At 36.9% G+C, this 13,949-nt stretch overlaps 1 protein-coding gene across 1 annotated transcript; it reads right to left on the bottom strand.

Annotated features, from left to right (window-relative positions):
* Positions 1–4,333: 4,333 nt before the first annotated feature.
* On the bottom strand, positions 4,334–8,641 carry COX7B (cytochrome c oxidase subunit 7B). Its single transcript, XM_007121308.3, has 3 exons — positions 8,482–8,641; positions 5,828–5,952; positions 4,334–4,535 (listed from the first exon to the last, which is right to left on the bottom strand). The coding sequence occupies exons 1-3, from the start codon at positions 8,519–8,521 to the stop codon at positions 4,458–4,460; spliced, it is 243 nt and encodes an 80-aa protein (XP_007121370.1). The 5' UTR covers positions 8,522–8,641; the 3' UTR covers positions 4,334–4,457.
* Between the last annotated feature and the right edge of the window lie 5,308 nt (positions 8,642–13,949).

Here is a 13,949-nt window from a genome sequence, read left to right as displayed (position 1 = left end):
CAGGGCAGAAATAGAGACACAGATGTAGAGAACAAACATATGGACACCAAGGGGGGAAAGTGGTGGGGGGGGGTGGGATGAATTGGGAGATTGGGATTGACATATATACACTAATATGTATAAAATAGATAACTAATAAGAACCTGCTGTATGAAAAAATAAAATAAAATTCAAAAATAAAAATAATTTTTTTAAATAAAACACTTAGGAATAAACTTAACTAAGGAGGTGAAAGACCTTGTACACTGAAAACTACAAGACACTGATGAAAGAAATTGAAGATACAAATGAATGGAAAGCTATCTCCCCCAAAATAATGATCTCAAATTTTTTTTAATTCATGCTTTTAAATTCATAATCTTTATGTATGAGTGTATTTGAGTTGGGGCAGGGATCTCACCTCACACTACCTTCACATCGCCATTTAAAGCTCTCAAACACTTCCCCATTTATTTATTCATTTGTCCATGATCTTAAAAACTTACAGAATTCCAAGGATGCAAAGAATATTAAAGTATCTATCACCCTGAGTTGAGACAGAATTGAGATGCCTAAAATGTAGCAATACAATGCAATAAATAAGCAGTACAGAAAGCATTTCAGAAAAAATGTATTTTTTATTCCTGTTCCAATTTGTCATTTTAAAAAGCAGCAAAATCCTAGAATTTTTAAAACTGTAAACATTAACAGTAAAAGGGAGGGGCTCCACCTCACTAATTTTGAAGTAAGATGTGGTCTTTTCATACTTCCTTTCATTAAATATCTGTCGTAAGATGTAGGGGGAAAATAATCATAGGATTATTTATATTTTCAACTGGAACCATTTCAATCCAGTTACCATAGAGTATCAAGTCAAATAACGTTGCAGAACTCAGTAAGCAAAGTGCAAATATTATTGTAGAACTGTAAAAGGCTTAGAAAAGTGGCACACAGTATGCGTATTTATATGTTTAATAATTTTCATCCTACCTGTTTGAAATCCCTAATAAGCCTTGACAGGCAACACTTAAAATTGCCCATAGATTTAAATTTTAGGCCTACAATTAAGTATTTCAGAAAGAATTATTCTTTGCCCCTTTACACCCATCCACATAAAAATTCACTTCAGGACTCCTTACCTTCCTGGACATTCAATTGTAGTTGTCAATCAATGTGCATAGCCTTAACTATTAAGATATAAATTCAGCCCCAAATTTAAAATCTTAACTCACATCACATGAAATTAAGATGGGTTTTAAGTGGGCTTCCAATTATTAGCAAGTTGTTTTCTAACTTCAACATTAACACTGTGTTAAGCTTTCAAAGAAATTCACTGAAAGGCAGAAGCCAGAAATAAAGCTTTATCAGAAGAATATCAAATCTACTAGGCTCTCTAGTTTTTAGGTAAAGTTTATCATTATGAGCGGCAAGATGCTCTACATTCTTAGTCACTGGGCCTTTCCCTCACTTTAAAACACTTCAGGGTGAGAGACTGGCATTGACATATATACACTACCAAATGTAAAATAGATAGCTAGTGGGAAGCAGCCGCATCACACAGGAGATCAGCTCGGTGGGATCGGGAGGGTGGGAGGGAGATGCAAGAGGGAGGGGATATGGGGATATATGTATACATATAGCTGATTCACTTTCCTGTACAGCAGAAACTAACACAACAATGTAAAGCAATTATACTCCAATAAAGACGTAAAAAAAAAAAAAGAAAACACTTCAGGGACCTCCCTGGTGGTGGAGTGGGTAAGACTGAGCTCCCAATGCAGGGGGCCTGGGTTCAATCCTTGGTCAGGGAACTAGATCCCACATGCATGCTGCAACTAAGAGTTCGCATGCCACAACTAAGGAGACCGTGTGCTGCAACTAAGGAGCCCACTGGCCATAACTAAGGAGCCAGCAAGCCGTAACTAAGGAGTTGGTGAACCTCATCTAAGGAGCCTGTGAGCCACAACTAAAGAGCCCGCCTGCCACAACTAAGACCCGGTGCAACCAAATAAATAAATAAATATTTTTTAAAAAATAGAACCTGGATAATTTTTTTTAAAAAATCACTTCATACCAACACTTTTAAAATTACTACTATGTTAAACTGAGCTTTCAAATAGAAGGGAATGTCTTCAGGAAGTACATCAGGTTTCCTGGCACTGAGCAGATAGTAGGTACCCCCCAAATGCTTACGAAGTGCTTATTAATATCACCAATAAAGTTAATAGTCAGGAGGGTGAGAACACAACATCTGTGCCTCTACAACTACCACGATACCTAGTTCTAAGTAAGTTTAATAATTTAAAAGAACAGAACACATGCACTAAAATAGTTTGAGTCAAATTAAGAATGGCACTTACGACATTCACCCTTTTTAAAAAATACTTCATAACTCCCCCAATAAATAACATTTGAAGGATTGGCAATGCTTCTTAATTAAGTCACTTATCTAAATTCTTCAAACATACAGATTTTTACAGGGAGACTAATTTGACAACCTTCACATGGGATGAAAACTTTGAGTACACTAAGCAAGCTGCAAGGTCAGAGTATTGTGATGACACAAAATAACTTTGACTTAAACCACAGCTTCATTTCTGGTAGTGGCCGTGGTAGTTTTATAACTACTCATCAGGACAAGATTAATCATACATAAAACTAAGTTTTGCAAGTATTTTCAAAGATGCCGACTACCACCACCAGATTTTATCACACAAGGCAACACATATGCTGACAAATAGACATTTTTAAATGTCATACTAGGACTTCCCTGATGGAGCAGTGGTTACGAATCTGCCTGCCAATGCAGGGGACACGGGTTCGAGCCCTGGTCCGGGAAGATCCCATATGCCGCAGAGCAACTAAGCCTGTGCACCACAGCTACTGAGCCTGCACTCTAGAGCCCGCGAGCCACAACTATTGAGCCCATGTGCCACAACTACTGAAGCCCTCACACCTAAAGCCCGTGCTCCACAACAAGAGTAGCCACCGCAATGAGAAGCCCACACACTGCAACGAGCACTGCAGCGAAGAGTAGCTCCCACTCGCCGCAACTAGAGAAAGCCCACGTGCGGCAAAGAAGACCCAAAACAGCCAAAAAATAAATTTATTTTAAAAAAAGTCATACTATTTATTTTTGCCTATCAGAATAGCTGACAATTACTACTTATCTGACAGAAGTGGTATAAATCATACTGAAAATTACCTCCAGTCGTTAAAAATTCTCAGTGCCAACTCAGGAACAAAAACAGAAGATTGAAACTTCCTTAAAGACATGTTTATTTTGCTTAATCATGTTGGAGGGTTAAGTGCATTTGAATACTTTAGTCCTCTTTTAACATTCTAAATATGATATAAAGTGTTCAAATTTTACCAAATAGTGTCACTACTATGTAGTAACTATTAATGTAATATGTAGTACTATTAATCTTTCAACCTACTTGTGTTGCAATGACATTCAAATCCTTATTCCTACTTTAAAAAGTCATGAAATTACTGGCTTTGGTACATTAATGAGAAAACAGGACATATTGCCATAAGAGCAATTCTTCTAGTATTTCACCTCTTGAGTAAACATTCTTCAAATGTTTGGTTAAGTACAAATCCTTATCTACATCAGGAAAATTTGGAGATTCCTAAAATCCACTTACCTGATAATCTACATACAGTATCAGGTAAGTGAATTTTAGAAATCTCTAATTTAGCCAATATAGATAGGTTACTCAACTGAAATTTCATTTTCTGCTTGAGCACTATTAACAAGCCACTACTTGAGGCTTACTTCAGAGCCTTTGGCTGAGGAAATAAAGAAGAACATGGTGTAGATACTGTGTTTTCTTCAGTTAATATCTTACACATAAAATCCGATGCCATACTGAATTCAGGATAATCCACTAATCCAAAAACTGATATAGTTACAGAAAGCCAACAGCAGAGGTCACTAGTAGTTAGATAAGTAAAACAGATCCTTTCTTTAATAACCTCATAAACATCTCAAATACATATGCTGAAAAATATAGAGCTCTAAGATAAATGTACCAAGGGAGCCAAGGAGCTAGCTAGTCTTCAGACATACTAGGAGTTCATTTGATAGGACCACTCTTCCTATGGGTCTGGTGACACTCAAAGATGACCTAAAATAACTCTGTGATCAGTTATTCATAAAGTGTAATTTCCGCATATTATAAAGTTGACCCCTAGGTGACAGCCAAACTTTCCTTTCACACTACCTAATAGAGAAAAGCTATTCAAGAAGTTGTACAAGTGTTTTGACTTTAACATTAACACAAAGGTTAAATAAATAAAAAGTGATCAAGCTTGGTTTCATTTACAAAAGAAACAAACAAACCTACAGTGAGGTTTTCAAATGTACTTTATTTCTTCAATCACGCCATATTTTAATGGGTACATAATGCTTTTACTTGGCATCAATTATAAGTTGATTTTGAAACAATTCAATATTAAACCAGCTGGGATGATCACTGTTCTCTCCATTCCTTTGGGGTGATTCTGCCAACAGGGGACAGGTTCCATTCTATTCCAATTTGTGTTGCTGTCTGTAAGAATTAAAATGCTGTCAGTTATATGTTTAAACCAGAGCCCACTCTCTCTTGGAGAGTATTTCCTAAAGTGGCAAAGGTATTCTGCACTATAGGTTAAAAACACACAGAAAGTCACCTGGGATGCAGTGCCCTCCAGGTAGGCCAAACCTAATTGCTGTCCTAATTCTCTAGAGCAGTGCTGTTCAGTAGAACTTCCAGAGATGAAGGAAATGTTCTATATCTGCACTGTCTAATACAGTTAGCCACTAGCTACATACAGCTATTGAGCAACTAAGATGTAGCTAGTATGACTCAGCAACTAAATTTTAAATTTCATTTAATTAATTCAAATTTGTATATCACATTTCTATACTACATCCTCAAAAACATTGTTGCACTCAACCATGACTACCTAAATACTGCCAAAGACGACTTTTGTAATATCCCTTCATCAAGTAGCACTTCACTTCCAAAAGTGCCCCCGATCACATTTGTTCAACATCTGTTTACTCTTCCAATTAAGTACACACACTTATTTTAATAATATATCTGATTTCAGGAAGATCAAAACAAGAATGAAAAAGGCCTATTAATAAAGTCTTTGATTATTAAGGCAAGGGTTGTTTCATATCTTTTAAAACCAGTTTATATATTTATTATAACTTCAAGATTCCTACTTTTAACCAGAAAGTACAGTGACTGGTAAGTAGATTGGTAAATGAAGATGTAAAAAACTAAAATATTAAAAAGCAAGTCACTTTATATGTCATCCATCAGAAATGCTGTACTCAGTTCTGAGGGTAGAATATAGAAGAAAGGTTGATTAAGCAAAGAAAGGTGACCAAGATGGTGAAAACCCTGGAAATCTTATAACAAAAAAAGGATCAACAGAACTAAGAATGTTTAATATGAAAGAGAAGATCCAGGAGACATGATAGGAATCTTCTAATATCTAACAGCTGATACATGGAAATGTGATGAGAATTTCTGTATTGCAATGAAATGATGGGTAAAATATGAAGGAGGCAGATTTTAACTCAACATAAGATCTTTTCAACCAGCTACACAATATAGAAAAGACTGCCTTTGGATCCACTAAGCAACTTGTTATTGGAAATGTTAAGAACAGATGATAGATGAATGCTCAATGTTGAGGAAGAAATTCCTGCACTAGGTGGGTAATTACGTGAGAAAATCTCTAAAGCCTCTCCTAACTAGAAATGTATACTGTGTGAAAACATTTTGAATACATGAGATAAATGGGAATAAAAAACATCTAAAACAGGTTATCAATCAACAGTACTTACATATGCCCATACAGCAACACAGAAAGTGGCACCACTTGCTAATACAGCATTACCATATTTGTCGTGGAAATCAGGTGCCCGCTTCTGGTGGCTCTGCCTTGCCATTGTTTGCGGAATGCTTCGAACTTAAAGGGGGAAAAAAAAAGAATACGGGAGCATATCTATCAATTATCAGGAAAAGAGAACATGTGTTATTGATATTGCCACTCACAAAAGCCAAGGAAGTTAACTCTACAGTATTATGCAGCATAATAAAATGTTAAAACATATTGCAGCTAAAAGCAAAGTAGCATACTTTGAAATGCTTCACAAATAAGATTGACAGATGGATAAATATGTGATATAACAAATACAGCAAAATGTTAGTTGTAGAATCCATGTGGTGGGTATGTGGGTATTCATTATACAATTCTTCCAACTTTTCGATATGTCTGGAACTTTTCACAATAAAATGTTGAGGGGAAAACCCAAGAAAAAGTGATGTCAGTAACATCCACGACAAATTAGTATTTGTATAACCTCTGAACTTAGCTCCTACTTCATTAATTTGAGTATTTATGACTCTGATTTTCACTAAAGTTTACTCAGCAGTGCTCAACAACTTACAACATAAAGGGGTAAATAAACTCAAAATGATTAAAGCACGCTAAATGTTTATGACCTTAAAATTACCCCAAAACCTCCAAAAACTAGAGTAATCTTGATTTTTAAGAAAAGTGACTAATGAATATAGCACCATGCTAAAAGAAATGAGGTATATGGAAATGTGTAAGACACAGACCCTGTTCTTGGGTAACTTCCACTCTAGGGAAGGTTATTAGATACAAAGACACAAACCATTATAATACAAGGAAGTAGAATGTTAGCTAAGCACTTTGAATAGCAGGTAGGATTTGGTTATGTAGCCAGGCTATTAGATACAAAGACACAAACCATTATAATACAAGGAAGCAGAAAGTTAGCTAAGCACTTTGAATAGCAGGTAGGACTTGGTTATGTAGGCATGGGAAAGGAGAATCTGAAAAAAGCAGAGACAGAAAACCCAGTGTACTAGAAAACAAATTACGTTTGAAGGACAAGGTAAATAAATTAGTAACAGGAGGTAAAACTAGAAAGGTTCATGGAAGGCCACTTTTTTGGTAGAGGTAAAAGTTGCTGAGCAGAATGACAACATGAAAACTTTGCTATTACTGCTATTTTAGTAGAAAGAGTTTTCAAACTGCCTCTGGAGGTACTTGGGGGGCTTGGGAAAGAGCCAGGACTGGAAAATGCATATTTCCAGCTGCTTTTTTCTTCCTCTCCAATCTAAGTAGCAGGTCCTTACTGTTTTAGAGCCTCAAAAGGTATGTAATGAAAAACGTATTAAAGATACAGCAATGTTGCCCATTCACTAGCACTTATGGGTTATTTCAGAATAGTTATTTGACCATTTAATGGTTTCTTCGCTTAAGTGCCTTAGCTTTTTTTCACCTTTAGTCACACTTGGGATGAACAAATTTACAAACATTTCCCAATATAATCTGCTCTAGAGCAGTTAAAAAGTGAGCATGTGAATTCCACATTGAAAATAACAACCCCCAAACCCCTTTCCTGAGGTACAAGGCCCTACCTGCTCAAAAAGCAAAGAAAATAAGATTACCAAGCAAGCAATTCTGGAACACCTCATGACATCAACACTCAGGTCACCCAATTGGATTTCTTTAGACCTCTTCTCTGTGACAAGAAATGGTTCAGTTACCACCTATTGGTAATTTCATATAATCCTCAACAACTCTACGAGGTAGGTATTATTTACTAAGCCCCTATTTTACAAAGGAGGAAAATGAAGTTGAGAGAGGTTAAATCATATGCCCAAAGTGAAAGAGATAATAGACATGGCTTTTGGAATATGAAAAACCAGTCAGGCAACTATTTTTTGGTTATTGTCAAAGGTGCTTGAGTGTTTAGAACACAATCTAGTAATACTTCTAACGACTCCATAAACAGAAAATAAAAAGATGGCTAAAGAAGCTAAATGGTAGTTGTTTAAGGTCACTTTCATTGTAAAACTGCTCACGTTACTCAAGGTCACCTTCAGTGCAAATCAAGTATGGAAATGCCTTTTATCTCTCCAATCTAGTGCATTCTCAGTACATAATGCTGGTCTCAAAATTTCCCTGTACCTGCCTAACTTTTAGGTAAGAAAAAATGACAATTATTTAGTTAATAATCCACAAATAACATAAAAGCTGCAGTGCTACCATTTAGGTTGTCTCCCTGCAATGAAACCAAGAATTGGAGAAGAGGCTCTTCCATTTGCGGGTAAACGTGTCCCCAAAGCTAAAGTTTACGGAATTACTTAAGGAACGAGAAGTGTTCACCAAGTGTCTCCCCTGAAATCGTAGGCTACCGAAAAAAAAAAAAAAAAAAAAAAAAGCAGAAAAGCAGAGCTGGGTTATGACTCCAGTAACAGAAAGAGAGCTGGGAACCCAAACAGAAACGCTGAGCGATGAGGCTAATGCTAAGGACATTTTCCCAATTACTTGGAGTGAGGTGGGAGACCGAGCATTTAGAATAATAAGATCGAGATGCACACGGAAGGAAGGGGCATGAAAGACCACGAGGACAAATGGATAAAGGCAGTTAGAAAAGATCTGCTCACAATTTTTGCTCACCTCCGAGACGACTTAGTGCGTTTTTGGCCAAGGGAAACATCGTGAAGCTGAAGACAGAACGGCGACAACTGCAGTTGCTGACTTCCTGCAATTTCACCTCTAGTACCCTTGCAAAGAGCCCTGAGAAACAAAATGGCTTCCTGCTGAGCGCTTTAAAGAGATTTGATGAATCTCGCGAGACCTGTAAAAAACCTATAGAATTTGTCCTCTTTACAGCACGGAAGGATAAACGCCTTATGGGAAACGAAGTTTCATACTTTGTAAATGCCTTATCAGGATATTTACGTAACAATGAGAGAATCCCTGGCCTCGAAGCCAGGTTTAGGGCTCTATAGAGGAGAGCTGAGACATTGATCTCAGACTGAGACATCAAAGGCACCAACTTCAAGATAGTGTTTTAGAGGCTTGAGCTTGTATCTCGCTCCACACTAGCAGTACTTTCTGTTCCCTCCAAACTTCCTTCATTTCTTTAATTTTTTTCCTATTACTACCTACTAATTCGTTTAACTTTTAATTTTGAAATGATTTCAAGTTATGAGGAAACTTGCAAGGACAGTAAAAAGAATTCTTAATATGTAGATAAATATGTGATAAAGCAAATTTAACAAATTGTTGATTGTAGAATCTTGGCGGTGTGTGTTCAGAGTACAATTCTTTCACTTTGTCTGTATATTTGGATATTTTCATAATAAAATACTGGGGGAGGGAGAATTCCTGTACACCCATTACCAAGGTACACCACTTGGTAATATTTTGCCACATGTTTTCTTTGTGTGTGTGATTAAATACATGTACATAAAAGATGTATAAATAAATGCATCTCTTTTTTTCTGAACCATTTGAGAATAACTTGCATACGTCATGTGCTTTTACCTGTTAATACTTCAGCGTTCATTTCCTAAGAGTAAGCTATTCTCTTACATAACCACAGTACAGTTATTAAATTCAGAAATTTTAATATTGAGACAGTACAGCTCATATTCCAATTTCACCAATTACCCCAATATCTCTATCCAGAATTCAATCCAGTTCCCTGTATTGAATTTAATTATGTCTTTTTTTTAACATCTTTATTGGAGTATAATTGCTCCCCAATGGTGTGTTAGCTTCTGCTTTATAACAAAGTGAATCAGCTATACATATACACACATCCTCATGTCTCCTCCCTCTTGCGTCTCCCTCCCACCCTCCTTATCCCACCCCTCTAGGTGGTCACAAAGCACGGAGCTGATCTCCCTGTGTTATGCGGCTGCTTCCCACTAGCTATCGGTTTTACATTTGGTAGTGTATATATGTCCATGCCACTCTCTCACTTGGTCCCAGCTTACCCTTCCCCCTCCCCGTGTCCTCAAGTCCATTCTCTACGTCTGCGTCTTTATTCCTGTCCTGCCCCTAGGTTCTTGAGAACATTTTCTTTTTAGATTCCATATATATGTGTTAGCATAAGGTATTTGTTTTTCTCTTTCAGACTTACTTCACTCTGTATGACAGACTCTAGGTCCATCCACCTCATTACAAATAAGTTATGTCTTTAGTCTCCAATAAAATTGAACAGTTCCTCGGCCTTTCTTTGTCTTTCATGGCACTAATTTTTTTCTTACTAAGGTAAACTTTATACTCTCAAGCTTACATATGAAGGTAGTGAGGTGCAGAATCAAGATTAGGCAATGGTAAGCGACAACTGGTAACGGATCTTCTGACTCCACAGGTCTGTGCTCTGTAATATATTTGAAGAGTACAGGCCAGTTATTTTGTAAAAGTTCCCTCAAATTTTGCGGGAACTTGATGTTTTCTCGAAATTAGACTGATGTTTTCTCATAATTGCTTGATGTTTTCTCGTAATTAGATTCAGTTAATGCACTTCTGACAGAAATACTACATGACAGATGTGTCTTCTTAGGGCATCTTATCAGGAAGCCTATAATATTAGCTTGTCCCATTACTGATAATGCCAACTTTAATCATTTGCTCAAAAGGATGACCTCCAAGTTCCTATAGTATAAAGTTACTGTTTTTCCCTTTGTCATTAATAAGTAACGTGAGGAATACATTCAGACTATGTGTATATCCTGTTCTTTATCAAACTTCCACCCACTAGTTTTTGTATCCATTGATGATTTTTGCCTAAAAGAATTATTAGTATGAAAGTTGCAAAATGGTGATTTTCTAACTCTATCATTCCTTCCATATTTAATACTGAGTGTTCTACTATAAAGAGGAGTTTTATCTTCTCCCCTATTTATTTGTTCATTATCAGTGTGGATCCATGGATTCCATAGGTTATAAACCATTGCTATCATGATTTATTTTAATGCTCAATAGTCTTAGATGTGGTCAGTAGGATTCCCTTCAAGCTGCCTTATATGTCTTTTTTTGACGTCGCCATCATTTTTTTTGAGCACATCGTTATTTTCTGACACAAGGCTCATCTTGTACTTTCCCTGCCCCAGCACTGGAATCAACCATTTTCCTAAGGAGCCCTAATTTCTTTCAGGGATGGCATTTAGCAACCTAGATTTGGTACTAGGTTTGCTCATTGATATTGGAGTGTCATTGCTTCTAGTCCTTCCTGTGAATAGAGCTAGGAATATATATCATGAATGATAAATTTATACAAATACTTCCAATTCCAGTCCAACCCCCAAAAGTTCTTTTTTACTTTCCCTCATTTCATATTTGTATCTCCCTTCTTACACAGTGAGAATCCTGGCTCTCAACATCAGTGTTTTTACATACTACATTATACACAATATATTTTCAGAATTGCTTTGCTAATATCACTATGAAAAACAAATATACCTAGTAGAGTTTAAGATTTGCTTGTAGTTGTGTTTTTTTCTTTAGACTAATGGTACATAATCAAGGTAGTGTGTTCATAAATTTTTCAGATTCGTTATTTTTTTTAGTGTGGTTGTTTTTTATTTGAAATAGTTGTGCTCCCTTTTTTCTGTTTGTATTCCAATTTCAGTTTTTTAACCCATTCTTACTGATGTGATTTTTAAATGTTTAACTTATTTTTAAAATTGTGGTAAAATATACATAACATAAAATTTACCATTTTAACCATTTTAAAGTGTATAGTTCAGTGGTATTAAGTACATTCACATTGTTGTACAACTATAACCACCATCCATCTCCAGAACTTTTTTCATCTTGCAAAACCACATGATTTGCTTTTATATTTTATTTTAAAAATATTAACATTATTCCAAAATTCAAAACTATACAAACTGGTGTACTTAGAGAAGTGTCATTCCCTCTCATAACTTTTCTGCTCCATTTCCTCCACCTCCTGTAGGTAAACAATTTCATTAGTTTCTGATTTAAGCTTTCTGTGTTTCCTTTTGCAAAATGGGCAAACGTATATATTTTCTTATTTCCTCTTCTATTTTACACAAATGTAGCATAATATGTATGTACTTTTGCACTTGGTTTTTTCACTTTAACAATAGATCTTGAAAATCCATATCATTTACAGAGCTCTTCCACATTCCTTTTCTTTACAGCTGTGAAATACTCCATGGTATTTATGTACCATAGTATATTCAGGGCTTCCCTGGTGGCGCAGTGGTTGAGAGTCTGCCTGCCGATGCAGGGGACACAGGTTCGAGCCCCGGTCCGGGAAGATCCCACATGCCGCGGATTGGCTGGGCCCGTGAGACATGGCCCTTGAGCCTGCGCGTCTGGAGCCTGTGTTCCGCAACGGGAGAGGCCACAACAGTGAGAGGCCCACGTACCACAAAAAAACAAAAAGACAAAATACCATCACGCCATAGTATATTCAATCATTCTCCTATATTTGAACATTTAGGTGGTTTTGAGAATATTTCAATTAAATAGTGCTGAAATGAATAAATTTGTGAGCATATATTTTCTTATTATTGGAGTAGAGTCCTAGAAGTGGGATTGCTGAATCAAAGGATAAATGCATTAGATATTAAGTTATCCTCCATTTTTCATTCCCACCAGCAATGTATGAGGGTGCCTGTTTCCCCACAGACTCAATGACATCATGTATTGAATTTTTGCCAAAATGATAGGTGAGATTTTTGTGTACTTAAAAAACTTACCTTAATTTTTTATTTGTTAAATTTACATGCAGTAAATTCACTCTTTTTTTAGTGTAGCCTTCTGAGTTTTGACAAATGCAAACAGTGTGTAACCACCCCAATAATTAAGGAGAGAAAGGCTGTATCCTCACAAAAAATCTCCTTGTGTGGTCCCTTTGTAGTCAGTCCCTCTCCCCACCTCCAGCCCCTGATAGTCACTGATCTGTTCTCTACCTTTCTAGAATGTCATATAAATGGAATCATATGGCATGTCTCAGTGTTCTTTTTTAAAATTTTTCTTACTATGAGTGTCTGTAAACGTTTTACTTTTTTACATATCTCTAGATCACATCTCTTCAGAACCAGCTATTTTCCCTTCCATACCCTTCTCTTTGTCTCTCCAACTTAATGAAATTACTTTCCTCTCTGTGTGTTTCCCAGCAGGGACTAAAAGAATGGTCATATGATATTCCACAGCATCAAAATAAATCCAAATTACATGCAATTGGTTTTGTTGGTGTTTTTCCTCTTGAGTATATTATTCTTCTCTATTATCCCAGTTTTACAACCCACAATGATAAACAGAACTGGGCCAAATAAGTGGAAAGTTCTGCTATGTAGGATTTTTATTATTTTTTAGATAAGGGAATTGGTTATTTAAGAAAACCGATTATGACACAAAAACTTTAAAAAGACAGAAGTGCTTTCTTACAACCTTAGTGTTGCGTCCATCCCTCCAACAAAATAATGACAAGTTAAAAAAAAAACATTTGCTGTCTATAACAGAAATTTAAGTCCTTGTTGGTGCCTACCTAATAAACCTAAAGGTTTGTCATGAATAAACACTTTAGACTATAGCTTTTGATGTCCGCTGTGTTCAGCACATGTGGCACAGTTCCTGGGGCACACAAGGTATTCAACAAGCTCTTGTTCATTCAGTTTAAAAAATATCCCTCCGTAACATTGTTTTTGCTTTCCTGCTTTTACTTTTTTTTTTTTTTTTTTGGCTGTGTTGGGTCTTCCTTGCTGTGTGCGGGCTTTCGCTAGCTGCCGTGAGCCGGGGCTACACTTCGCTGCGGTGTGCGGTCTTCTCATTGTCCTGGCTTTTTTTGTTGCAGGGCACAGGCTCTAAAGTGTGCAAGCTTCAGTAGTTGTGGCATGTGGGCTCAGCAGTTGTGGCTTGCGGGTTCTAGAGCTCAGGCTCAGTAGTTGTGGCACACGGGCTTAGTTGCTCCACGGCATGTGGGATCTTCCCCGGCCAGGGCTCGAACCCATGTCCCCTGCATTCGCAGGTGGATTCTTAACCACTGTGCTACCAGGGAAGCCCCAACTTTTTTTTTTTTTTTTTTTTTTGGCGGTACAAGGGCCTCTCACTGTTGTGGCCTCTCCCGTTGCGGAGCGCAGGCTCCGGACGCGCAG

Source organism: Physeter macrocephalus, chromosome 21 (genome assembly GCF_002837175.3).
Source record: "Physeter macrocephalus isolate SW-GA chromosome 21, ASM283717v5, whole genome shotgun sequence".
In the NCBI taxonomy this organism is placed as follows: Eukaryota; Metazoa; Chordata; class Mammalia; order Artiodactyla; family Physeteridae; genus Physeter; species Physeter macrocephalus.
This window is presented reverse-complemented; position numbering and strand designations above follow the sequence as displayed.